The sequence below is a fragment of the Lissotriton helveticus genome, chromosome 6, assembly GCF_964261635.1.
Source record: "Lissotriton helveticus chromosome 6, aLisHel1.1, whole genome shotgun sequence".
In the NCBI taxonomy this organism is placed as follows: domain Eukaryota; kingdom Metazoa; phylum Chordata; class Amphibia; order Caudata; family Salamandridae; genus Lissotriton; species Lissotriton helveticus.
In genome coordinates this window covers 1,641,302,815-1,641,330,126 of record NC_136067.1, presented here as the reverse complement: position 1 = coordinate 1,641,330,126, position 27,312 = coordinate 1,641,302,815, and the positions used below count along the sequence as shown (strand labels likewise).

General features: G+C 47.0%; 2 protein-coding genes across 2 annotated transcripts in view; both read right to left on the bottom strand.

Moving 5' to 3' along the window:
- EML6 (EMAP like 6) overlaps nucleotides 1–27,312 on the bottom strand; it is a 928,771-nt gene that overhangs the window by 76,149 nt on the left and 825,310 nt on the right. Inside the window, exon 33 of the mRNA XM_078649484.1 lies at nucleotides 23,743–23,900. Coding sequence (XP_078505610.1) covers nucleotides 23,743–23,900 — 158 coding nt within the window. The remainder of the gene's footprint in view (nucleotides 1–23,742; nucleotides 23,901–27,312) is intronic.
- LOC144761849 (uncharacterized) lies at nucleotides 7,656–16,361 on the bottom strand. Its single transcript, XM_078647076.1, has 2 exons — nucleotides 16,227–16,361; nucleotides 7,656–9,672 (listed from the first exon to the last, which is right to left on the bottom strand). The coding sequence occupies exon 2, from the start codon at nucleotides 9,334–9,336 to the stop codon at nucleotides 8,053–8,055; it is 1,284 nt and encodes a 427-aa protein (XP_078503202.1). The 5' UTR covers nucleotides 9,337–9,672; nucleotides 16,227–16,361; the 3' UTR covers nucleotides 7,656–8,052.

The window sequence follows — 27,312 nt, the reverse complement described above, 5'->3', positions numbered from 1 at the left end:
GGTTGCGGGAAGGGTATTTAGTAAGGTTTAGGATTGTGGGGTGGGATTGTGGGGGTTTTTTGAGTTATGTTTCAAGTTTTAGTTTTGGGCTGCAACCACTTGCTATGATTGGTGGGATGTGTGATGACGAGAATGGTTTGGAAAACTACAATAATGGTAATGGAGGACCAGGAATTGATGTGCACTGATGTTTCTGCTAATGCCCCCTCGTTGACCCCTGTGCCCCCGATGACCGTTGTTACTTGGAATGTACATGGGCTGGGAGATAAGATTAAACGGGGATTGGTATTACAGTACTTGATGCGCACAGCACCAGCTATAGCAGTGCTTCAGGAAACACACTTGGTGGGATCGACTTGCAAGGCCCTGGACCGCTGGGGGTACAAAATGGTAGCGCACTCAGAATTCTCCACGGGCTCCAGAGGGGTTGGCATCCTAGTACGGAAACGATTTCCTTTAATTATACATCAGGTACAGGAGGAGTCCCTTGGGAGGTTTGCTGCCATAATGTGCCAGTGGGAAGGGAAACAGTTCAATATTGTTTCGGTGTATGCTCCTCCTGCCCTCCACTCGGTGACCCTTCCAGCTCTTAGTGCATTCTTATTGGATCTACCTGAAGGTGAACTTATTGTGGGGGGAGATTTCAATGCAGTCATGAATGGAGAAATGGACCGCCACCCAAGCAGAACGACAGGTGCGAGTAACTCACGTATGACTGGGTTTTTGGACGCATTGGGGCTGGTAGACGGATGGAGATACAGACACCCCGGGGAACGTGGATATACTTTTCAGTCTGGGGCACATAATAGCCTCTCACGTATTGACTATTTTTTTGTTTCCGCGGACAGTCTCCCTTACTTGACTGACATAGAGATACGGCCGAGGGGTATCTCAGATCACTCGCCGGTCAATTTAACCTACACCTCCTACACCAAAGTGCGTAAACAAATTTTTCCCATTTCCCCAGGCTATTTGCAGATTCCTTTGATCAGAAAAGATATTGTTACAGGCACAAAGCAAAATTTTCAGGATAACTCGGGTTCAGTGCAATCTCCTGGCATCCTGTGGGAGGCTTTCAAGACGGTGCTGCGGGGGCAGGCTATTTCTTCCATCACGGGGCACAGACGGACTATGAATAGCGACGTAAAGGCGCTGGAAGCGGAACTGATAGCGCTTCAGAAACTACATGAGATTGACCCCACTGTAGAGACAGCCCATAATTTACGCCTCAAACAATGCGAGGTTACCGAATTTCAAAAGACGCAGGTCAAGCTGCGACTACAGACCACTAGGCATACTATTTACGAGCAGGGTGATAAGACGGGCAGACTTCTGGCATGGCTAGATAAGAAAGAAAGGGCACAGAGGACGATTGCACAACTTCGTACGCCGACGAATGAAATAGTCACTTCTCCGTCAGACATCACAGACACCTTAGCTGACTATTATGAACAGGTTTATACATCTACCTCCCACATAACAACGGAGGAGGCCCAGACTTACATTAAAGACATACGAATGCCCTCTTTGTCAGACGAGGAAGCCCTGCTCCTGGACTCTGAGTTCACAAAGGAAGAGGTCTTGGCGGCAGTCCACTCACTACAATCGGGTAAGGCCATGGGACCCAACCGGATCCCTATTGAATTGTATAAACGGGTCTCTGATATAACTGTTCCGTATCTCCATGCAATGTTCCGTGACAGTCTGAATAGGGGGAAGCTGCCACTGGATCAAAGAATAGCTACTATAATTACTATTCCTAAGCCGGGCAAACCCCCAGACGAATGTACGTCATATCGTCCGATATCCCTACTCAACGCAGAAGCCAAAATCCTGGCTAAAAAGATAGCAAATCGACTGACTCCTCATCTCGAGACACTGATACACCCAGACCAATCTGGGTTCATGCCCAACAGAAGCACCGCTCTCAATTTACGCCGAGTACACACAGTGTTGACGCAAATACCGAGTCTCCCAGAGCCCGCAGTTATCCTGTCATTGGATGCTCGGATGGCGTTTGACATGGTGGAATGGCCATATTTATTTGCGGTCTTCCGACATCTCAGCTTTGGGCCTAGATTCTGTGCATGGGTGGAACTACTTTACACTGAGCCTTTGGCGCACATAGTGGCCAACAATCATATTTCCAGAAATTTTCCACGGAGTCGTGGCACACGCCAGGGATGCCCGTTGTCACCCTTGCTCTTCGCACTGGTTTTAGAGCCGTTGGCCGCTTGGGTCCGGTGGGATCCCATGGTAAGGGGCCTCAGCTGGACGGCTACGTGGGAAGACCGCATATCGTTGTATGCGGACGATATTCTTCTCTATTTGACCCTCCCTAGGCGCTCTATTATAATGCTCCTTAACATTTTGGAAATTTTCGGGCGGGTTTCAGGATATAATATTAATTGGTCCAAGTCGGTTCTGTTTATCCTCAAGGGTCCTCCGCCTCAGCTTCCAACGGACTGTCCCTTGAAAATTACTGATGAACCCTTTAAGTATTTAGGAATCTGGATAACGCCTAATCACAATGCCTTCTTCCGTCATAATCTAGAACCCCCGCTTGATCGTTTTCGGGCAGACGTTAGACATTGGCGCTCTCTGCCCTTGACCCGTCTGGGTAAAGCGGCTTTGTATAAAATGATGACTTTGCCCCGATTGTTGTATGTTCTCGAGAATACCCCTTACCTTGTCGCCCCAAAATATTTTAAATCAATAGAGGCATTGATTTCGGGCCTCCTCTGGGGCAATAAACCGGCACGTATATCTCGACAAAAATTGCTCAAGAGCTGGTTTGATGGGGGGGGATTGCCCTCCCAGATATCCAGTTGTATTATTGGGCGGCCCAACTAAAGATTATAAATCATTGGCTGCATGCCCCTCAGGAAGAACCGGCATTTAAGGCGGATAGATATGATCTAGGTGAGGCGGGTGTGCTTGGCGCACTCTATGATAAAAGAGGCGCCTCAGCCCTGATTGACCCAACGGCGCACACAGTCAAGCTGTGGTATGCGGCTCATGCTTACTCTAATGACGCCGCTTTGGTCGTCGTGGCGGCTGGGCAGCCTGCGGCATACTAAAGGCTTTGAAGCATGGGACTTGATTGGAATCTCAACCATTGGGGATCTGTGGAAACAGGGCAACATTCTGACATTTGAGCAACTTCGGACTCAGTACGACTTAGCCCCCACGGAGCGATTTCGCTATCTACAGATACGCCACTCCCTGGGGTCAATTATCCGGCCTGGTGATGTTGTGCCCGAGTCTACTCCACTTGAGCATATGCCTAAAAAAGCGACATCCTTTGTATATCGTAAGATTATTAATAATCTTCCCGACCCCACCTTGAAACTAAAAGACTCGTGGGCCCGTGAGGTGGGAGAGTTTGATGAAGCGGATTGGCAGACTGCACTTTCCTCCCCACGGGAGGTGGCTATACCCTCCAGACTTAGGCTTGTACAACTGAAAATACTGCATCAGGTCTATTATACTAGGACCACTTTATATGCGATTGGGAGAGCCACACATACATTTTGTTTAAGGGGATGTGGGGAGGAGGGATCGTTTTTTCACACTATCTGGGACTGCCCCTTAGTGATCCCGTACTGGGCCAAGATCATGAGGACCATGTCACAGGTGGTAAAGGTATCAGTGACTCCGGATCCCAGGTGTTGTTTGCTGAATATCTGGGAACCAAATGACTTAACGCACTCTACACAGGATTGGATGACGTTGGGCATAATGTATGCTAAAAGGAACATAGACAAATTCTGGGTATCCCCGGCGGTACCTACGGTCAAGGATTGGTGCAGCGATTTAGACTTTGCAATGATGGCGGAACGGGCTGTGTATCTGAACCGGAAGTGCCCACGGAAGTGGGTCCGACTGTGGGGTGCATGGAATGAATACCGGGGTTATTTGTGTGAGCCGCCAGTGTTGGATAGTGAGGATGATTCGGAGTGAGGGTGGCAAGAAACATTGACTCCTGAATATTATGCTGGGTACTCCTGTCCTTCTGATTATATGGTTACTTATTAGCTATATTCATGATTTGCACATCCCAAATGCTGAACTTTGCAACCACACTGTATGATTAATGTATGCCCTTTGTTTTCGTTATAAAAAAATAAAAATGGTTTCAATTTTTTTTTTTTTTATTGATTTACCAAGAATCATTATTGATTCCAAGTAAAAGAGAGCAACACGCTGAAAATCACTTTTTAAAAAGTAAGTTTTGCACAATATAACAATATTTAGTTATTGGTATGTATGAATAAGGAATATGCTACTTACCAGTATGCATCTGTTCTTGGCATGTAGGGCTGCTGACATTTATATCTGTGCATAGATCGCTGCCTAGTGTTGGGTCCGGATGATTGCACATTGTGATCCTGGAAGAGTCTTCGAAGTATCACGAGATAGGTGGCTCCTCCCCTGGACTACAGTGCGCATGGGCATCCACTCCATCCTCAGATTATTTTTCGCCATTGTGGCAGAGATGGAGTATGATACAGTAAGTGATGACCATGCAGGAGAATAATTCTGAGTGCTACAGCTGCGACAGGCACCGGGGAGGAGGGCGGGCGATATAAATGTCAGCAGCCCTACATGCCAAGAACAGATGCATACTGGTAAGTAGCATATTCCGTTCGAGGCATGTGGTCTGCTGAATGTATATCTGTGCATAGAATAAATAGCAGTATCCTCCTTAGCGGCGGTTGCCCGTGCCAGCTGCAGCAGTCTGAAAAAGAGTTCGGAGAACAGCCTGACCTACAGCAGCTTGCTGTTTGGAGTGTACATCCACGCAGTAGTGTTTGGTGAATGTGTGTATGGTGGTCCATGTGGCTGCTCTACATATATCCTCTAGAGGAATGTTACCTAGGAAAGCCATGGATGCCCCTAACTTGCGTGTGGAATGCGCTCGTGGGGGAACTGTTAATGTGCGTTTAGCCTTTTGATAACAGATTTGTATGCACTTAACAATCCATCTGGCTATACCTGATTTTGAAATTGGGTTGCCTTTGTGCTGTGGAGAGAAGGCAACAAACAGTTGCTTAGTTTTCCTGAAATCTTTAGTCCTGTCTATGTAATACAGGAGAGCTCTTTTAACATCCAGTGTGCGCAGCGCTCTGTCTGCCACCGAATCAGGATTTGGGAAGAATACTGGCAGTTCAATAGTTTGGGTAATGTGGAATTGGGACACCACTTTAGGCATAAATTTAGGGTTGGTACGCAGTACTACCCTATTAGCTTGAATCTTAATGAAAGGCTCCTGAATAGTGAGGGCTTGCAGCTCACTAACCCTTCGCAGCGATGTGATCGCTACTAAAAAAGCCACTTTCCATGTCAGAAATTGTATTTCGCAAGAGTGAAGAGGTTCAAAGGGTGGACCCATTAGTCTGGTGAGAACTATGTTTAGATTCCAGACAGGCGAAGGTGGGTGCCGTGGAGGAATTACCCTTTTGAGTCCCTCCATAAAAGCTTTAATGGCAGGCACTTTGAAAAGCGAAAGGTGCTGCATGTTCTGAACGTAAGCTGCCATTGCAGCCAAATGTATCCTGATGGAACTGTAGGCTAGATTGCATCTGTATAGGTGCAATAAATAACATATGATGCTTTGCGTTGAGGCATCCAGTGGATTTATGTTGTTGTTGGAACAATAAATGACGAAACGTTTCCATTTTGCCGCATAGCACGCCCTGGTTGTAGGCCGCCTAGCCTCCTTGATGATGTCCATACAGTCAGGGGCAGGTTCAGGTAGCCAAACTCTATGACCTCAGGAGCCATATTGCAAGGCTCAACTGTTGCGGATCTGGGTGCTGAATGTCTCCATGGCTCTGAGTGAGGAGACTGGGTGTGAGGCGCAGTCGCTGGTGGGGCACCACTGAAAGTTCTAGGAACGTGGTGTACCATGCTTGCCTCGCCCACGTTGGAGCAACTAGGATGAGTGTCATGGAGAGCTGCCGTAGTTTGCGCGCTACCAGTGGTATGAGCGGGGCTGGAGGAAAAGCGTACGCAAATCTGTTTGACCAGTTCATCCATATTGCATTGCCCTGAGACTGCGGGTGTGGGAACCTGGCGGCGAAGGTTTGGCATTTTGCGTTTTCTTGTGTGGCGAATAGGTCTATCTCTGGATGACCCCACTGCTGGAAATACGGTTGTAGCACTGAGGGGTGGATCTCCCACTCGTGCATCTGATGGCTGTGCCTGCTGAGCAGGTCCGCCATCTGGTTGTCCTCGCCTGGGAGGTGTTCCGCCATGAGGAACATGTTCCTTTGAATGGCCCATTTCCACATGCTCTGTGCTAGGTGTGATAATTGTGGAGAGTGTGTCCCTCCCTGCTTCTGGATGTAATACATTGCAGTCATGTTGTCCGTCCGGATCAGCACGACTTTGTTGCACAAATGCAATTTGAACGCCTTCATTGCCATGAAGATTGCCATCAGTTCCAGTAGGTTGATGTGCATCTTTTGCTGTTGTGTCGTCCATAGGCCCTGCACCGTGTAATGGAGGACATGCGCTCCCCAGCCCTGGAGAGATGCGTCCACTGTCAGCACTATTTGGGGCACAGGCTCTTGGAACAGTCGTCCCCTGCAAAGGTTCTGTGTGTTCCACCAATGCAGAGAGTTGTATGCACGACCGGTCACCAACACTAGGTCTTTCAGTTGTCCATGAGCCTGGTTCCACTGTTGCGCCTAGAACTCCTGAAGCGGACGCATGTGCAGCCGCGCGTGTGGGACTATAAAGATGCAGGAGGCCATCATGCCTATTAGCTGCATAAACACTTGCGCTGGGAGTGAGTGTTGGGGCTTGAATTTTTGAATCAGCACCTGCATGATGCTGACTCTCGCTGAGTTTGTCCGTGCTGTTGCTGTCAGAGTGTTTATCTGGGCGCCTAAGTACTGTTGGACATGTGGGGGTTGAAGATGAGATTTCTGGTAGTTTAGTGAAAATCCCAGACTGTGGAGGAGGTGAATTGTGCGTGACATGTGGCTGGCACATTGCCGGGCCGACTTTGCTTGGATAAGCCAGTCATCCAGATACGGATAGACATGTATGTGTTGTCTCCGAAGGTGCGCAGCTACTGTTGCTAAGCACTTGGTAAACACTCTGAGGGCTGTGGTGACCCCGAAAGGCAGGACCTTGAACTGGTAATGCTGGTCGTTGATGGTGAACCTGAGATATTTCCTGTGACTGGGGTGAAAGTGGAAATATGCATCCTTCAGGTCTAGGGTCGCCAGGAAATCCCCCTGACTGAGCAATGGTAGAACTTGCTGCAAAGTGAGCATGTGAAAATGTTCTGACAGGATGTATTGATTTAACCCTTTAGGTGCTGCCGTCGGCCAACGGTCGTCACGGGCACTACCTCCCCAGTGCTGCGTGCGACCGCTGGACGTCCAGTTCAGCACTGGATAATGGACAGCGCAGCACTGGGGAGGTTTGTTTACGAGCTCCTAAGGTGTTAAGGGTCTGAGGTCCAGAATGGGCCTGAGAGATCCGTCTTTTTTCAGGATTAAGAAGTACGGAGAGTACACCCCTGTACCCCGTTGTTCGAAAGGCACTAGTTCTATGGCCCCTTTTTGCAGCATGGAGATGACTTCTTGCTGCAATAAGTGTATGTGCTCTGCGGACATAGGACGGTGCCTTGGGGGTATGTTGGGTGGAGTGGATGTTAGTTCTAGACAATATCCGTATTGTATAAGCTGTCTCACCCACCTGTCTGTGGTAATGTCTTCCCAGACTGGCAGGAACTGCTGAAGTCTTCCCCCGACCGGTGTTATATGGTCCGGGGGCAGTGACAAGACGTCACTGTTTATTGGTGGCGGAGGATCTGGTATTATTATTTCCCCGTCCTCTGCCTTTGGTGCTGTTCCCACGGTATCCACCCCTATTGCTTTTGTTATAGGTGGTTTGTGTGCCTCCTTTATTGTATTGGGCTTGCTGTGATGCTTGTCCCCTAGAAGCTCCCCTGTTACCGGAGCGACGAAAGGAACCGCCCCTGAACTGTTGTGACAGTAGAGCTCCCATGGACTTGGCAGTTTCCGTGTCTTTTTAAATTTTTTCTAGGGTTGTGTCTACATCAGGACCAAACAGAAAGTCAGGGTTAACAGGCTGATTAAGCAGAGTAGTTTGGATCTCTGACTTGAAACCGGATATGCGGAGCCAGGCATGTCTTCTGAGCATCACACTAGTGTTGATGGCCCTAGCTGCCGTGTCAGCCGCATCTAACTCACATTTTATGGATGCATTTGAGATTAGCTTCCCCTCCTGTATTAGCATTTCAGCTCCTTCCTTATAAGCATAAGGCAGGTGTTGTAGCAGCTGCTCTAATGTGTCGTAATGAGCCCTATCATATCTGGCAAATAATGCTTGTGTATTTGAGATTCTCCAAATATTAGCCGCTTGAGCCGCTACACGTTTGCTAGAAGCTTCCAAGATCTTGGATTCTTTGTCCGGAGGAGGAGCATCACCACTTGTCTGAGAGTTTGCTCTCTTACGAGCATTAGCCACCACCAAGGAGTCCAACAGGAGCTGGCCTTTGATATACGTAGGGTCCACAGGCGCAGGCCGGTACTTCTTCTCAATCCTGGGATTTACAACCCGTGCCTTCGTTGGTTCTTTGAAAATGTCACCAGCGTGTTTGAGCACACCTTTGAGCATAGGCAACGTCCTCACTGATCGTTCTGAAGTTGAGAAGGTATCGAACAGAAAGTCCTCCTCTACTGGGTCAGCGTGCATATCCACATCATGGTTAAGGGCTGCCCTCTCAATTAAGGCGTTAAACGCAGCAGTATCCTCATTAGGTGATGTTTTGACTGCATAGGACTGAGTGTGAGTCACGGTGTCTGGCTCATCAGGGTCAACAGGGTCAGTCCATGGTTGGGACTCCTCTTGATCTGTGTCAACAGGATAATTAAACTGGTCTTCATTGTACCCTTCCTGTACATCCTCCGTGGCATGTGTGGGAGAATAGGTACATTCCTGTTGGTATGACTGTACAGGTTCAAAAAGAGTAGGTGATGTGGCAGAGTCCCTCTTCTTTTTGAGTGGTATTTTGTACGAATCCATAGGAGTTTCCGGTCTGAATTTTCTTTTATAAATCGTGAGCTTTCCTGATTCGGAGTCGATGAATAGTTTCGACTGATCATCATAGGTGGGCGCCTGGAACAGAACGTCCTGCTCTATGGGTCGAGTGGTAGAGGGTACCGATAAAGACTTGGATGTGCCTGTGCCCGTTTGGATCTGGGCCGCCTTAGGACGTGCGGTCGGGGGCAGTCCGTACTTTATTGGCGCCGTAGGCATCGAAGACGGACTGACGTGTCTCGAGGGAGGCATGGTTTTCGATCCGACCGACTTCGACTGTTCAGCCTGTTGTATATGGCCATGCGTAGACTCGAGCTGTTGTTGCGCAGCAGGTACGCTCTTTTGTTTGGATTGGATATGTTCTTTGGGGTCGAGTGTTGTTTTCGACTCGAAGGCCTTGACAATTACTGGCTTCCGAAGCTTCGGTTCGAGGGCCTTTTGAGTCTTGAGTCCTTCGGTAGTGTCGCCATCTTTGGACCCGGACGTCGACGACGGTAGCGTGACGCGCTTGACTTTAGAGACGGGCTCACTCGCTCCGATCTTCGGGTCGACACCCCCGTGTGACCCCGTCGGGTCGATGACACCTTTCTGTAGTAGGGGATCTCTGTTATAGTCATAATCTAGTGAATAGTCCCGCCCATGTGCGTGGACCCGGAGCAATCAAAAATAATCTCTTACAGTGTCAAAAAATGCAGAAAATGCATAGACACTTAAGAGAGAATTTAAAGACAGATAATGCAGCCAAAAAGGCTACACTGTCCAGTACTTCAACTAGAAATTCCACCATAAAATCCACAAAACAGCAAAGCCTGTACAGATTTCCCTTGCTTAACAGCAAAATCCCTCAGGAATGATAGAGAGAAGAACCTGGACAGACAAGCCCCATAGGCTGCCATTATGTGGCTTAATTAGGATACTGTGCCTTTAAGGAACCTTCCAGAACCTTCTCTCAGTATCCCAGAATGCATAGCAGGTCCAACTTAGCCTCAGTTCTTTTTTCCGGCTCCTGCAAGCAGGACCCTGGAGCATTGAGCTCTCCCTTTTCAAGGGTTTTTGTTAGTGTTTTACACTAATTTCGATTTTTGGTACTTTTAAAGTACTTTGGTGACTTTCTTTCTGTGTTTCTGCACTCTTTTTTGTCCATAATGCCTGCATTATTCGACAAATGCCCTGAGTGCTCAAGGAAGAAGGCCAAGTCAGACTCCCATGAGGTCTGTATTCTCTGCCTTCCCTCTTCCCACATTCCTGAGGACTGTGTGATCTGCAGAGGCTTCTCTGGAAGGACCCTGAAGGAGAGGAAGAAGATCAGGCTTCAGGGACTTGAAGAGAGAAGGTTGAAGGCACGAGGTGGGTCAGGAGGGGCTCCTTCTACCCATGCTGAGGCCTCTGGGGGGCTCCCCAGGGGCAGGAAGACCAGCCCTCGCCCAAGATCTCCGTCTGGGTCAGTTGCGCTGACCACGACGTCGAGGGGGCGGTCAACGGCCAGTTCCAGGTCTCCCCAGGGCTCTGGGTCGAGAAAACGTCGCCCGTCGACGTCGAGGAACGTGTTCCGGCCGCCGTCGAAGCCGTTGTCGATCTCCTCGTCGTCGCTGTCGGCGTCGAGTGGTCGACATCGGAGGGCCCGGCGTCGGCGCTCACCGTCGAGGCGACACCGCCGTTCGCCGTCGAGGACATCGTCGTCGAGGGGATCCTCGTCGTCGAGGTCGCCGTCGAGACGGAAGGCGTCTCCGGCGCCGAAGAGGTCGACGTCGAAGCATTCTAAAAGGCCGACGTCGAGACGGTCAAGGAGATCGACGTCGAGAAGGTCAGAGAGGTCGACGTCGAGAAGGTCCAAAGGGTCGACGTCGAAGCGATCCAGGAAGTCGACGTCGAGGCCGGCGAAGAGGTCGAGGTCGCCGTCGAGGCACCATCGCCCGTCGTCGAGGTTTCGTGGTTCGTCGATCTGGTCGGGGTCGACGTCGAGACGGAGACACGGTTCGACGTCGAGAAGTGTGAATCGGTCGACGCCGAAGGACCGTTCGACGTCGAGGGGCCATCGGTCGTCGTCTGGGCACCGATCTTCAGCATCTGGAGGTCCTAAGGACAGGCCCAGGACTGTGGGGGGCTCCCCACACTCCGCAGGAGATGGTGGCTCGCCGGGACCGGCGCATTCCGGGGTGGATACTCCGATGAAGCCCGCTACACCTCCTTCGCGGCCGGCTCTGCCGAAGGGTCCGCCTCCGAAGGCCCCGACCCCACCTCCGAAGCCGGGTCCGCAGACCCCGCGCGCGGTTACTCCTCCACCCCCGGTTCCACCGAGGGCGGTGTCGATACCTAAGTTTCCGAAGCCTCCGAAGAAGACACCTAGGAAGCCTGGGACTCCTGACCCTGGGAGGCCGAAGGAGCGTCCGAGGCCCAAAAGGTCGAGGTCTCGTTCGGGGAGACGGGACAGATCGAGGAGTGGGCATGGATCTTCCTCACGATCCAGGCGTCACCACAAGAGACGTCGGTCCAGGTCACGTTCTCCCTCTGGGACCCGTTCCTACTCGCCCACGCTGTCCGATTCGCCGGAGACTAGGGTGTCTCCGATAGACGATATAAGCACATTTCAGGAGGTTCTCCTGCGTGGAGCGGCGAAGTTGGGCATCAAGGTGGAAGCGCCTACGACTTCTACCTCGGTGATATTTGAGACATTACACAAAAGGCACTTGTCTCGCCCCCTGTTACCCCTGGTGCCGGGGCTCCTGGAGCCCGCCGAACAGCTATTCCTGACGCCGGCAACGGTGAGGTCTGCGCCTTCCAGGATCCTAAAAAAGTACAGGGCTCCGGACTCAGACCCAGCCTTCTTGAGGAAGGACCCGGTACCGGATTCGGTCATCGTGACGGCTGCACGAAAGCTTCATGCTACCTCCCCTGCGTCCACGGTGCCTCCGGACAAGGAGAGCCGCTGGATCGATTCTGCTGGTCGTAAGGCGTGTGGGACATCCGCCTCGTCGATGAAGGCCGCCAGTGACTCGGCTTTGCTGGGACGTTACGACCGGTCCCTGTGGGACTCGATGGAGCAGTTCGCAGACCTTGTCCCTCGAGACCGCAAGGAGGACTTTATGGAGATCATCCAGGAGGGGATGCTGGTCTCTAACCAGGCCATCGGCGCCGCAGCGGACATATCATTGCTGTCCGCGCACGGATATTGCCACGGGATTCACCAGAGACGCCATGCTTGGCTCAGGTTGACGTCATTGAAACCGGAAGCACAGCAACGCGTGGCGAATCTCCCGTTTTCTGGAGATACCCTCTTCGGGAAACACGCAGATGACGAGATGGCCAGGATGAAGGCCGAGGCGGAGACCCTGACGGCAGTGGGCTTGGAGAAGCCCAAGGAAAAGAAACCCTTCCGACAGTACCAACGTCGGTTTGGGTCGCAGGGTCGTGGAAGGGGTCAGTCTGCTGGACAACATCAACAGCAGCAGCAGTACAGGCGGCCCTTCCAGAAGCGCCAAGGTGGTAGAGGTCGTCAACAGTCCTCTACCGCGACCAAGGGCCCGGCCGGGTCCCGTCCCTGAGCTGTTACTTCCCCCTCGTCCGTTACCCGCTCCGGTGGGGGGAAGCGTTCAATTTTTTCTGGCAGAGTGGAGAAAAATTACTCAGGACAAGTGGGTGCTGAATATTGTTTGCAATGGATACAGTCTACGTTTCACCAGCCCTCCTCCATCGATTCCTCCCGTCAGCTCGCAGTATCAACTGCGCGAGCTTCAGGCGGAGGCGGACGTTCTGCTAAGGAAAAGGGCGATCGAAGACGTACCTCTGTCTCAAAGAGGAAGAGGTCTGTACTCTCGGTTCTTTCTTGTCCGCAAGAAGGACAGAAACGAGTTCAGGCCCATTCTGGATTTGCGGCAGGCAAACAAGTGGATTCGCAGAGAAAAGTTTCGCATGCTGTCGTTGCATCAGATCTACCCTCAGCTGCAACGAGGAGACTGGATGTGTGCCATAGATCTACAGGACGCATACTTCCACGTGCCCATTGCATGCAAACACAGGAAATTTCTGCGCTTTCAAGTCGGCACCAATCACTATCAATACACGGTGCTACCCTTCGGACTGAAGTCTGCACCCAGGACATTCTCAAAATGTATGGCAGTGGTAGCGGCACGCCTGAGGAAGAACAAGGTGTTTGTCTACCCGTACCTGGACGATTGGTTGATCAAAGCCTCCTCCTTCTCGGAAGCTCAAGCACACTTCCAGAAGACGTGCGTTCTCTTGAACAAGCTGGGGTTGCACATCAACATGTCCAAGTCTGTCCCGATTCCGGTACAGTGCATCCAGTACTTGGGGGCCTCCATCAATACGCTGTCAGCAAGCGTGTCTCCTTCGGAAGAGCGACGTTTATCACTCGTTCGGAAGGCTCAGGCTCTCATGAAAACTCCGTCTACGACTGTGAGGACTGTGTCTTCTCTACTGGGATCGATGGCCTCTTGCATCTTCCTCACTCCTCACGCACGGCTACAGATGAGACCTCTGCAGGAGTGCTTGGAGGATCAGTGGGACCAGAGGAGAGGTTCTTGGGACGACAAGATACGACTGTCTCTACATGCTCTTCAGTCTCTGAAGTGGTGGTGCTCGAAGGAGAATCTCCTCAGAGGGGTTCCCTTCCACAAGGACATTCCCACACAGACCATCGTGACGGATGCGTCTCTCCAAGGCTGGGGAGCGCACTCCGGAGACCTACAAATTCAAGGGACGTGGTCCCCGACGGAGACCACGTACCACATCAATTTCCTGGAACTGAGAGCTGTTCACTTGGCACTGAAGGCCTTTCATCCGTCCTTTCAGACCAACTCTCTGCTTGTTCAGACGGACAACACGACAACGATGTATTACCTCAACAAGCAGGGGGGCTCGAGATCGCGCACTCTGTCGCAGGAGGCGCAGGCGATCTGGCACTGGCTTCTGGCTCGAGGACTGTCGATAACGGCCACCCATCTGCCAGGTGTGCAGAATGTTCAGGCAGACGAACTGAGCAGAATCGTGCAGGAAAACCACGAATGGGTCTTAAACGACGAAGTACTAGGAGAAGTCTTCGCAAGGTGGGGAACTCCAGACGTAGATCTGTTCGCCACCGCCGAAAACAGCAAATGCCGAGGCTTCGCCTCCAGGTACTACCAGCCGGGGACGCTGGGGAACGCGTTATGGATCAACTGGTCGAACAGCTTTCTGTACGCTTTTCCACCAATTCCCCTGATTCCGGCGGTTCTCATCAAGCTGTCTCAATCCAGGGCGAGAATGATTCTGATTGCCCCGGAATGGCCCAGACAGTGGTGGTTCACGGACCTGCTTCACCGATCTCTCCTTCCTCACATGAAGCTGCCGTGCAGGCCGGACCTTCTCACGAAGTTCGGGGGGCGGATGGTGCACCCCAACCTCTCGTCTTTGAGTTTGGCGGCATGGCTCCTGAAATAGTGCAATATGGCCATCTGAATCTCCCAGAGGATTGTATGGACATACTGAAGGAGGCTAAGCGACCTTCCACTAGGACTTCCTATGCTTACAAGTGGAAGAGGTTTTGCATCTGGTGCAAGTCTAAGAACTATGACCCTACGTCATGCAAGGAAGATGTCATCCTTCCATATCTGCTTCATCTGGCGCAGTCGGGCCTTAATGTCCATTCCATTAAGGTTCATCTGGCTGCTTTGACTGCCTACAGGAAAGGCCCTTCACAGACTTCCTTTTTCCAGATCCCTGTGATCAAAGATTTTTTGGAAGGCTTGAAGAAAGTGTTCCCTCCTGTCAGGCTTCCTTCGCCTTCATGGGACCTGAATGTGGTGCTGTCCAGATTGATGAAGGAGCCTTTTGAGCCCATTCATAAGGCTTCGTTGCAGCACCTGTCCTGGAAGGCGGCGTTCCTCGTGGCCATTACATCGGCCCGCAGGGTGAGTGAGATTCAGGCATTGTGTTGCCAAGAACCTTATACTGTATTTCATAATGCTAAAGTTGTTATGCGTACTCACCCTAAGTTTCTTCCCAAGGTTGTCTCTGATTTTCATATCAATCAGACTATCACTTTGCCTACGTTCTTTCAGAACCCTTCATCTCCGGCGGAAAGGTCTTTACATTCCCTGGATGTGCGGAGGGTGCTGAAGTTTATCTTGATAAGACTAAAGATATTCGTAGGTCAGACCAATTGTTCATCAATTATGGCTCAGTCAGGACGGGTCTTGCTACCTCTAAACAGTCCATCTCTAGGTGGATTGTGTCCTGCATTCAGTTGTGTTACTGCAAAGCTAATAAGACCTTAGGGGGTAAACCTAAGGCTCATTCCACCAGGGGCAAGGCTGCTACGACAACTATGCTCCGTAATGTTCCCATTGCAGAGATCTGCAAGGCGGCCACTTGGAAGTCGGTCCATACCTTTGCTAAGCATTACTGCCTGGACACTGATGCCAGGGCAGACGCTCAGGTTGGGCAGGCTTCGTTGGGGAATCTGTTCGCACAGTAGTGGCGTTATTTTATTCTCCACCGCCGCTTGGTGTGGGGATGGGCTTGCCATTCTATTCACTAGATTATGACTATACACAGAGATCCCCTACTACAGAAGGAGTAGTTTCTGTCCTGTAACTCCAGTTCTGTAGTAGGGGTATCTCTGTTATAGTCATAAGCGCCCTCCCGCCTCCCCGGTGGAGTGTTGTTCATGATCATAATGCTACAGGTCTGGCGTTTTCTGCGCCTTCAAAAAGAACTGAGGCTAAGTTGGACCTGCTATGCATTCTGGGATACTGAGAGAAGGTTCTGGAAGGTTCCTTAAAGGCACAGTATCCTAATTAAGCCACATAATGGCAGCCTATGGGGCTTGTCTGTCCAGGTTCTTCTCTCTATCATTCCTGAGGGATTTTGCTGTTAAGCAAGGGAAATCTGTACAGGCTTTGCTGTTTTGTGGATTTTATGGTGGAATTTCTAGTTGAAGTACTGGACAGTGTAGCCTTTTTGGCTGCATTATCTGTCTTTAAATTCTCTCTTAAGTGTCTATGCATTTTCTGCATTTTTTGACACTGTAAGAGATTATTTTTGATTGCTCCGGGGTCCACGCACATGGGCGGGACTATTCACTAGATTATGACTATAACAGAGATACCCCTACTACAGAACTGGAGTTACAGGACAGAAACTACTCCTTCGCCTTGATCGGTGCCGAAGGCGTCGAGCCGATGACTGTCTTGATCAGTTTCGGTTTCGATTTAGTGTCTTTAGGTTTTGGTTTTCATTTCTCCAAAGATTGTGGGCGATCGACCGATGGCCCTTTTGAAATGTTCTTAGCCGGGCTTGGAAGCGGGGCTAGAGAACGTGGATGAAGATCTTGGCTAAGGCCTACCGGCGATGCCTCGACCTGAGCCGTGGAAAGTATAGAGTCTGTATAGGGCCCCGCTACTGCGGTTGGGCCTGGCTCATCGCTTGAGTCGTCGTCGACTGCTCCGATGGCTTGTGCGTCGTCTCCTACCTCGACGATGTCTTCATCCTGGACGGAGATTTCCTCTTCGTCCTCATCATAGTTCAAGTTCTGGTCCGACGTGGGATCCGACTGTCGATCAGGATCCTCTTCTTCTAAACCCCCTTCGTCGTCAGCCCCGAAGATGTTCTCTGGGTCGGGCACTGACTCTCGTGCCGACTGTCGTGCGGCGCGTCGAAGCCTAAGAGTTTTCTTCGACCTAAATCGAGAGCAGGCCATACAGCTGGCCTCATCGTGGTTCGGTGATAGACATTTATTGCACACCGGGTGCACATCGATGTGAGGGTATTTGGAGTTGCAAACGGGACATCGTTTGAACGGACTCCGCTCCATCGTCGATCGTGGATGGGGCCTCTGGTGTCGAAAAGGCAAGCGGCCGTCGATGACCGGCTCGAAGAGCTGGAACAAGTACGAGGCACCGAACGAAGACAATACCGACGCCTCGAAGGCCTTTTGGCCTTGTGAAAAAGTTTTTATACTTATTCCGAACGTGAGTTAAGAAAGTACATCCGAACCCAATGGCGGAAAAAAAACAATCTGAGGATGGAGTGGATGCCCATGCGCACTGTAGTCCAGGGGAGGAGCCACCTATCTCGTGATATTACGAAGACTCTTCCAGGACAACAATGTGCAATCATCCGGACCCAACACTAGGCGGCGATCTATGCACATATATAAATTCAGCAGCCCACATGCCTCGAACATACATATTCAAAAAGTTGTACTGTACACATTTCAAAGCACATCACTAAATGTGCCTTAGAGAGAGATAGGTGATGTACCAGGACAGCTCAAACAAAATGGCCACTTAAGGCGCAATTTTCCTATTTTTAAGAGACTAGTATTAGAACTGGCAAATCACAACAAAGGTGTTTCATAATCTTTGACACCTCAAAAAATACAATCAGACCCCTGAACCCTCACAGGGAATAGGATATGTTGTGAAGCATGTCTGAGCACAGATGAGGCTTGACTGTGGCGATTTTATTGTATACATACATCTGAACATTGCCTGATGTAAACCATGATTCAGCTGGAAGTCAGTGTAGGGTTCTATGACTGGGCTGTATTCCGTATCTTTTGGATACTGTAAAACATAGTCTGGGAGCATAAATATAAACAATGCCCCTATTCTACTCATACAAGATGGTAAGTATTGTGCTTTGGGGGGGAGTGAAAGGTCATGGTCCACTTTGAAACTGAAGTTCGTACTTTTAGAGCTGAATTTTCTCACCAAAGACAAGATGAGTAGTAGTCTGCACCTTATGACATCACATAAAGTGACATCACATGAACTCCAGTCTCAAAGTAGTTCTACCTTATGGCTGACTGGTGAGATCAGAGAAAAGTAATGGCAAGTTAACTATATAATTAGTAGTCAGTCAAACCACTTTATTCGATTAATTAAAATCATAAAAGTATGCTATCCATATACAAAACGTTAAAAATATTTGTTAAAAGTATGTTATAAAAAATAGAAACACAGTACATAAGGCATTTAAAAGTCGTTAACAATCAATTCCATTATTAAAACCATTGATCAGTATACCTAAACATTATATTAAGAGGATTGAATTTCTTGTGCAGCTTCCTGTCTAACCCTCCTGCTTCTAACAGACGCAGCAAGGAAGCTGGCAACACAAAACATGATTTCAGGGGATTCCAACAGTTGTAAAAACAGTAAAGCAGGTTTACACTGGATAAAATTCATCTTTTTCAGTAATGGAAGAATAAACCTTTTCCTGGCCTCATGGTACAAAGGACAAAAAATCATAAAGTGCAAGGTGTCTTGGGGGAAAAGTCATCACATTTGCATGGAGTAGCGTCCTCAAGCCTACTCCAGCCCTGCAAATCCCATAGTACCATATGTATTTGGTTGAACCGGAATTTTGTCAATAGCCATCTATGAAAAGAATTAGTCACAATGGACAGGTAAGGAGACATCGCTAATGACAAAGTAACCAGATCATGTCCCCTGACCGATGGTTTACATAATTCTACTGCTTCCCGCTCTGCCTCCCTTAGCTTAGTAAAATTAGTTTTTACCCACGCTAGGTCAGCCTTACATAGTGATTCTGGATTGGAAAAAATCTCCGGTCGCCCCATATACACAGCTAACATTTTTATATAGGACAACCACTGGATTTCCTTCATGTTATCTAAATTGATACAGTCCTTTAGAATCTTGTGGTTTAGGGAAAGGTTCAAATTCAACCAAATTTTAATCCATAGCAGGATAGGCGCTATTTTAATTATGTCTGTTATATATCCTATCCCCAACTCAAGATGGACAGAGTGGGTAGCTGTGGATTGTGGAAGGCCTAAAAGGGACCGTAAAAATTTATTTTCTTCTGTTTGAATGAGGTCGGGTTTGGCGAACCCCCATATTGCTGCCCCATACCTTGCGATTGATATGGACTTGGCTTTATAAATTGCCAGGATCGCCTCATAAGATTTCCCACCCAATCTTTTAGCGAATCCTAGCACTGCAGCAGAAGAACTTCTCACTGTGTTTACCTTAATTGAGAGCTGTGGGGACCATGTTACCCTATCATCAAAAACTACTCCCAAATAGGTAAATACTTTTACTCTGGTGATTTCTTCACTGCCACAATAAAAGGTCTTAACTTTATTTTTTGAGGCACCTAACGACATGACATGAGATTTGCCATTATTTACCACCAGATCCAAGCTTTTCATAAAATCCCCAAAAGAATCCAGCAATCTTTGTAGGCCCAGCGGAGTCCTTGCTAATAAGACAGCATCGTCGGCATAGAGGAGCACCGGAATCGGTGTTCCTCCCATGCGCGGGATGTCAGGAGTGGCTGTTAACAAGTTTACCTCCAACGAGTTTACATACAGCGTAAACAACATGGGGGCCAAGATACATCCCTGACGCACCCCTCTACCAGACTTAAAACTTGATGTGCATTTCCCCTCATTCGTCATCCTAATTGAGGCATTTAGGTCTTTATGCAACTCGGCCAAAAAATACACAAGGGACCGATCAAGGCCCATCTCCAGGAGCATTGTCCACAGCCTTGATCTATTTACAAGATAAAAGGCTGTGGACAAGTCCATAAAGCCTAAGAAAATAGAGCCCCTTGCCGCCTTCGTGTATTTAGCTATAATTAGGTGTAGGTTCAGACATTGGTCCTCCATGCTCCTCCCCACTCTAAAGCCATACTGGGCGTCGGTCAGTATGTTGTTGTCCGAAGCCCACCCTGTTATCCTTGCTAGAATAACCTTCCCTAGGATTTTGATGGAGGAATCTAGCAAAGATATAGGCCTGTAGCATCTAGGGTCTCCCCTTTGACCCTTTTTAAACACTGGAATTATTATCGAACTGGACCATGACTTAGGGAATCCTACACAGGCCGAGGTATTGAAGACATTAGTCAGGATATTTGCCCAGTACATAGGGTCTGCCTTGTACATATCTGAGGGTACCCCATCCGGGCCTGGTGCCTTTCGTCCTGCTGTGCCCTCGATTGCTTTAACAACTTCAGCTAAATTAAACCTTACTGGCATAACAGGAGGTTCAGAGGCTGGGGCCACAAAGTTTTCCAACTCTAGATGACTTCCATAAATCTTTTCGAAGTGGCTCAACCAGTCCTCCTCTGCAATGTTTACTTCTAAGACAGTATTTTGAGTACATGAAAACAAGGGGGTATTAATAATAGACCAAAACCTGGCACTATCTTTTAAGGTTGCTTTATCCATAAGCTCTACCCACGCTTCGTGTTTAATTTCGTTTTTCCTTGCCTGAACTACTCTTGAGTACTCTCTCCTAAGCTGCGCAACCAGAACTTTATTCCTAGGTTGATCCTGAAGAGCTTGTTTGAGAAGGTTATAGGTTTTAGTACATTTGTGGTCGAACCAGCCCATTACCGGTTTATTTTTTGCTGCTCGACAATTGGACATAAATTCTTTAGCCACTTGAGAGCAGATAGCTTCATATGAGGTTATTACATCTCCCCATTAAAGAGGGGATCTCCACAGATGTTTAATTCCTGGGCAGCCTTGGCGGTGATGGTATGGAAAAAATCCTATGGCACAACCTTACTCCAATTTAACCTCCTCCCCTGATCTTTGGCTTTAACCTCCACAACAGCCTGTGGCGGAACAGTTTTATTTAAACGGAAAACACCATTTACTAACTCAATCACCACAGGATTGTGGTCACTAAAAGAAGAAGGTATAGCATTGTCAGAAATTACGTATTTTAAAAGTCCTGAGGAGAGAAATATGTAGTCAATGATTGTTTCACAATCCCTACCTATATACGTGGCAACACGGGTACTTTTATCAAAGAACCCTGCTTCAAACAAATCATTGTTAGACAGGAGTTTCTCCAGTGCTTCCCCTTGTGATTATGCTCGAAATGCTGCGGGGATGTGAAATCTGGTCCATCATTATCAATTAATAGACAATTCTGACTACATAAATGCACGTTAAAATCGCCCAACAAAATATATTGGCAAAAAGTGGTTTGCTTTAGATTATAAGTATTTAAAAAATCTGTCAGCCAAACCAAATGTTCATTTGGGGAATCCCCTTGCTGCGAATTATAGCAGTTCACTAGAATTCATTTGGTATTATTTGTCAGACATAATTCCAGAATAAGAAAATTATGGGAGGCACAGTCTACCCTTTTAACTCTCCCCCTTACATTCACAGAGACCAATAGCACAAGGCCCCCTCTATCTCTCCCTGCTGACGATCTCAATGCAGGAATAAAATGCGAAGTGAAACCATCCACCCAAAAATCACAGTCCTTATCCAATGTCTCTTGGAGAGCCACAATATCATATTGGTTAACAAAATTTAACCAGTTACTATCATCTCTCTTAGAGCGCAGGCCAGCAACGTTCCAACTTATCATCTTAACCGTTTCCCCCTTGGCGTTGCACACAGTTACTGGATTACAGTATGTATTGAGAGAAATCAATGTAGTATGAACAGGTACCAAGGGAACCAAATCTGGGGGGGTCTCATGACCTGGTCCCTCACAAACCTCTCGTCAATCGCACATCTCTAAGCCAGAGAGAGCATCGAATCTATTATGTGTGACAATATTGGGCCCATATTTAAAATAATTCTCTCCACCGGGTCCCTGCATTGAGCCTGGCATCAGAGCCATGATAGGTATATATGGTCTCAGTTTCGCACTATGAGGGGAGGCTCTAGATAGATGATTATAGAAGAACCCAAGAGGGCGCACACAAATACTATTGGCATCGTACGTCATAGAGGCTGCCCTTAACAAAACTGTGGCCACATGTTGTGGGTGTCTAAAATGTACAATTATGCAGTCCCCATTACACGTCTTTCTGGAGGGGCCAATCCAGTTGGCCCTTCTAGTTATAATATCAGACGCAAATTTTATAGGGAAACCACACCTCCTGTTCAACCATGACACAGTTTTGTTTTTGAGGGTATCATGCGATTCCTCGGATGTCTGGGCCGAATGCAAATCATGGGGCGGGACATTGGTTAAAACAACTACGTAGGGGGAACAATCCGGGGGAAGGTTTATAAATTTACCTCTCCTAACAGGGTTGTTACTAGATGTACCCTCAGGCCCTGTTGTCGATCGTATAGCTACGCTCTCTACAGTAGTAGGGGCCGGACTAACTGGGTCAGTTCTAGTTATGTGCTGATTGGATTGCTGCTGATTTCCAACCCTAACTTCCTGCTCTGCCCCTCCTATGCCCTTCCCAGCCGGTTTTGTACTATCAGCCACAGCTACTTGTTTGGCTATCAAGCCTCCTAGCCTCTTTACTTCGGCAGTAACACTGTCAAGTTTGCACACTAGGGGTTGGTATAATTAGTAAATTAGTAAATACATCAAGAACCTCACATGCAAGGAATCATGGGGATAAGAGGGAGCGAAGAGGGTTGCAGTTCCAACCTATGGTAACCTCAAAATAAACCTCCCTGCATCAATCACTGAGGCTTAGAGTACCTTGCCATCAGTTCCTTGTTGGTTCGTGTCAGAGCACCTATGGTGGTCATATTTACCTGTATCTTTGCATAAGGCTTAGGAGCCAGTTCATCAAAAATATGTGGATCATAATTATGGCTGTATGATGACCTCAAAATGAAATATATAATTGGCGTACTAAAGCGTTTTAATGGAATTATACAAATATGGCTCCAAAAACCTAACAATTAATGTTTGGTAAGAGGAAGGTTTAAGAGGTCTAATGGTTTATTTAAGTAATTGATTATGATGGAATTGCTTGGGTAGGTAAGGACTTGCCTCTTGCAAATACTGTACTGAGCCTTGAGGGACACCACAGATGATGTTCTTGGATTCTAAGGTGAACTGAGGTAGGGAGATTCTTTGGTTTCTTCCTCTCGACCTTCTCCTACAAAATGGGGTTGTACAGGACACCTCTCCAGCCTCACATACTTCCTATCTCTCTCCCCCAAACCGTTGTTCCCATTTACCACCTGCAACAAGCATTCCCAAGGAAAAGAGAATACAGTGTGAAATTCTTTCCAGACAGATATGGATGTCAGGTTATTCTCTATTCCTCAGGGATTAATGAGAACGGGTGGATTTGGGTGAAGATATTCCAGCCAGAATCTTTAATCCAGACCAACTAATATCTATGTACTTAAATCTACATAACTTATAAATGACCAGAGACATATTGCTATAGTTTCCTCTAATCGACATTCTCCTAGCCACTCAGAAACAAACAGGGCTGCGCAGAGGGGTTTAAGTGTGGGACAAGGGGTCATTCCCTTGGTTCTTTTTGTGTGCTTAGTGCCGCTAGAGCTACTCACGCAGTTTTGTTAATTAATGTCAACATGAATTTAGAACCAGGTACAACTGCAGTTGCAATTCAGCGTTCAAATTGTGCTTCGAATTACATCATGAAACAGAATGAATGCAGTGGTTCTTGATGGTATGACACCACAGAATCTGGCATAACTAAACAACCATTTAAATAAGATTATATGTTCTGGGATTTATCGTACAATATGCTCAACAAATTGTAAGACAAACCATTTAACAGTTCATTTAGAAAACCTCCTATGAGAGTTTCGATGACTCCAAGCAAAAGGGGAAAAGACTACAAGTGGCATATTACAAAAAAATATATATTGTATCAATATACTTTCAAACAGTAAATGCAGGGAAATGCATATTTAAAATCTGCACTTACGGTCGCTCTTTTCCTCCAGTGACAATGAGCCCATCTCGAAGAGTAGTGTACATTGTAAAGACAGGCCCAGTGTGAGCTTTGGCCACCAGTCGTATTAGAAAGTGATCCTTCCACACATACACATCTCCATTTATGGCACCTGTAAAAGTTAGACTATTCTGCAAGTAAGAGAAAAATATAAAAATTGAGAAAAACAAACTTTATCCAGGTATAGGCTTAAATACACATTTACAAATAAGCAGTATGTTGTTCAGTTGTGTAGAATACAATGCACTTTTGAAATAATCTGCCACTGTTACTGCTAAAGTATGTAAAAAAATCTTGGATACTGAATTACAGTCAATCAATCAATCAATATTCTTTATTTGATTTAAAAAAAGAAAATCATAAAAGACAGCAAAAAAAAAATCATAGATGTCCACATCAGCACAAGTTACATTTGGATTGCTTTAAGACCCCAGAAAGTTTACATGGTAAAAAAATAGCACACTATGGCTGTAGTTAAAAACTGTAAAAACAATTACGCCGGTCTCAATTCATTGAAATTCATAGGTTTCAGAAGTGAACATATGAATTTAAAACGCAGGTAGTTGTATTTCGGATAGATCAAAACTATATGTAAAGTATCATTAACAGAGATATTATCACAATCACAAAAAGACAGCATCGAATCTTTAAAGCAGCTATGATTAGAAGGCAGTAGCCACGGAAATAAATTAAACCTGAAAAACGTCAATAAACATCGCTGGTGGCGAGACATATTCCAAGTAAGATAAGGCTCTAGTCTAGTCCCCCAACAGTTTTCACCAGTGTCCCATGACGTATTACATGTTTATTTAATGCTATAGCGTCAGGGTCTGCTGCCTCCTAAATTACAGTGAAAGAGATCACTAATTGGTTAAGAATGAAAACTTGCACTATTGTTCATTTTCAAAATGACTTTTTTGGTGCCAGAAAATTTGGAAACCTTGAACCCCTGGTGTCCGATCTCATCTGTGTACAGACTTCTAGGTTTTGGACATAATATGGGTTTCCATGAGTATGTCTGGAAACCTCTGACAGCCACAGTTTTGCAAGCGTACTCCTGGGAAATTGTAATAATTTCATTGTGTTCTCAGGCTAAGGCATTTCTTAACATGTAGTTGTACAAAGTGTAGAATTGCACATGGGTGTGAACGTCTTTTCTTGCCAGACCTGACAACTTATGACAGTCATAGGTTTCCAGGCATACTCTTGTGAAAATGTTATTAATTTCATTTTACTCGCGTGCAGGGGCATTTCTGCACATGATATTCTTCGCAGTGCACAATTTCACATGGCTAAATGTCTTCCCTTGCGTGCATTACCCCATGATTTCCATAAACAGTAGAATAAAACAGCAAGATGAAAACATAGTGTGGAATATAAACAGAGTCCATACATACAAATGTAGGGAGGACTAGTCAAACAGGGCATCAGTCTTAAAAGTCAGAATCTATGCACTAGTGCTTAGCAAAGAATGTCCAAGTACCGACTCTATAGACTCCTAGGCTTGAACATTTCTCAAATAAGCAGGTGTGGCTGTATTCCACTGGTAAAACGAGCCTTAGGTCTACCAGGCAATAGCATTTCTACTGAGAAGTTTTGATACAGAACAAGAGCCTTCTGTAGTCTGTTTAATGAAAACTAAGCCACTGAGAACAGTGCTATACATTTCAAAATGTTTAGATTTTGGCAAATCAAAAATAAAACCTAGTACCATCTCTTCTTGTTAAGTCCTGGTGTTGGCTTGCTTCTTCATTCACCAGAGGCAGAATGCCATTTAATTAAAGACACACGATATGGTTGAAGGGTGATCAGGGCAAGGGTGTTTCTTTAAGTCTACTAACAGAGGATGTGGGTCCCTTAGGGGATCACGTTTTGACCTTTCTTTTCTTGGAAGCACCTGGCTGTGGTTTCTCCAGTGAACCCTCTTTCTCTTTCTTGGCCTCCAGTGCCTGGGCTTGCACATATCTTTCAAAGCTTTGGAGGTGGCAGGCCGGGAGGAGCAGGCAAAAGAAGGGCAGGTGCATCTACTAGTGGTTCTTCTGCCTCCAGAATGGGAAGCACTTTAGGTTACTGGGGATGCTTCAAGTAATCTTCCAAAGCTATAATGCTGTAGGGTCTGGAGAGGGAGAAAGAAACTTGATCCTTGTTCATGACTTGGTATGACATTGAGGTGTGTATTCTCAAGGTCAATGGCATTGATGGTGAATCCAGGGATCTTTACAGTGACATTTGATCGTTAGGGGAGGTCAAGGGGCCCTAGAAGGTAGCATCCAGAACAGATGAGAAGGATTCTTGCTTTCTCATCCAGGTGGAGCTAGAGTACCCTAAAGGTACTGTCCCATTTCGACCTGAGGAGAACTCTTGTCATGTCTCCTGTATGGCATCTCTAAAGTTGGTTTGCACTTCTTGATGGATGGGGATCTGGAAAGTATAAGACCAAACCTTATGATCATTCTTTTGACACCTCTTTTGCCCTTACTACCCACAAAAAGCCACCTGTCAAAGAGAATCAACATCATGTCTGAGAGTGGAGGTTGAGTGGCACAAACATCTTGTCAAGAGACATTCAGTGAAACAAAAACACTAAAATTAAGTTTCCAGTCAAAAATATTCTTTGGGAAAGCCTGCTTTTTTTGGATATCTTTCACAGCGAGTCAGTAACAACTGCCTGTTGGATCAAAATAGGATGGTATAGTTTCTAGAATTCTGCTTCTTTAAGACTTCACATGTTTAATACTGAGGTACAGTTTCCTTTTATTTTTTCAAAGTTGGTTAACTAATTGTATAATGAGCTTAAATGATATACAACTTTGCCTGTTATAGGCGTGTTTTCTTTGTTGAAGTTATTTTTCAAAATTGGTGTGCTGCCAGGACCTCTAGGTATTTTGTAGAATTCAAGCGCTTTTGAGTTCAGAGAGAATCCTGTGCTGAGAATTCTAATTCCCACGTACTCCAAATAATCAATCCAAATGTTATTGAAATGTTTCCTCTGAGAAGTAACATTTGTGTGCTAAGGATATGCGACCAGGACATATATAATGGAAATGGAAAAAGGAAGCATATGGCTATCTTGAAAGCTTATTTACATCTGAAAAATCATTACAGCTGCCAATCATCTAAGCAGGTCAAGGAACAATGAGCCCTTCGGACTAAATACAATTGTCAAGACAGAGCCAAATATGACGCTGCAATTTAAAATGTTTAGGCAAAAACTTGTGATCAGGACACACAATAAAAGAGTAAATACGAGTAGCTCTACAGTGATTAAAAAAAGAAGCATGAAAAAGCCAAAGTCATGAGTCCATGGACATAATAACAGCACAACACATTTGGTGTAATCTCACAGTAGAAAATAGTAGTTCTTTATGTGATACTAATATGAGTGATTAATGACACAAATGGTGGGTAATCATGGGTGTATGGCATTCGAGTAGCCACTCAGTTGTCCACTATTACCAATTACATAATCGCTTTGTTCTACATCCTCAATATATAGTCCAGATGTTACAACAAATCCGTTTTTATCATATTTTCAAGATAAGA

Coding starts and splice junctions, on each gene's coding strand:
- LOC144761849 (XM_078647076.1), bottom strand. CDS start 9,336: ATGCCTCCCTCGAGACACGTCAGTCCGTCTTCGATGCCTACGGCGCCA.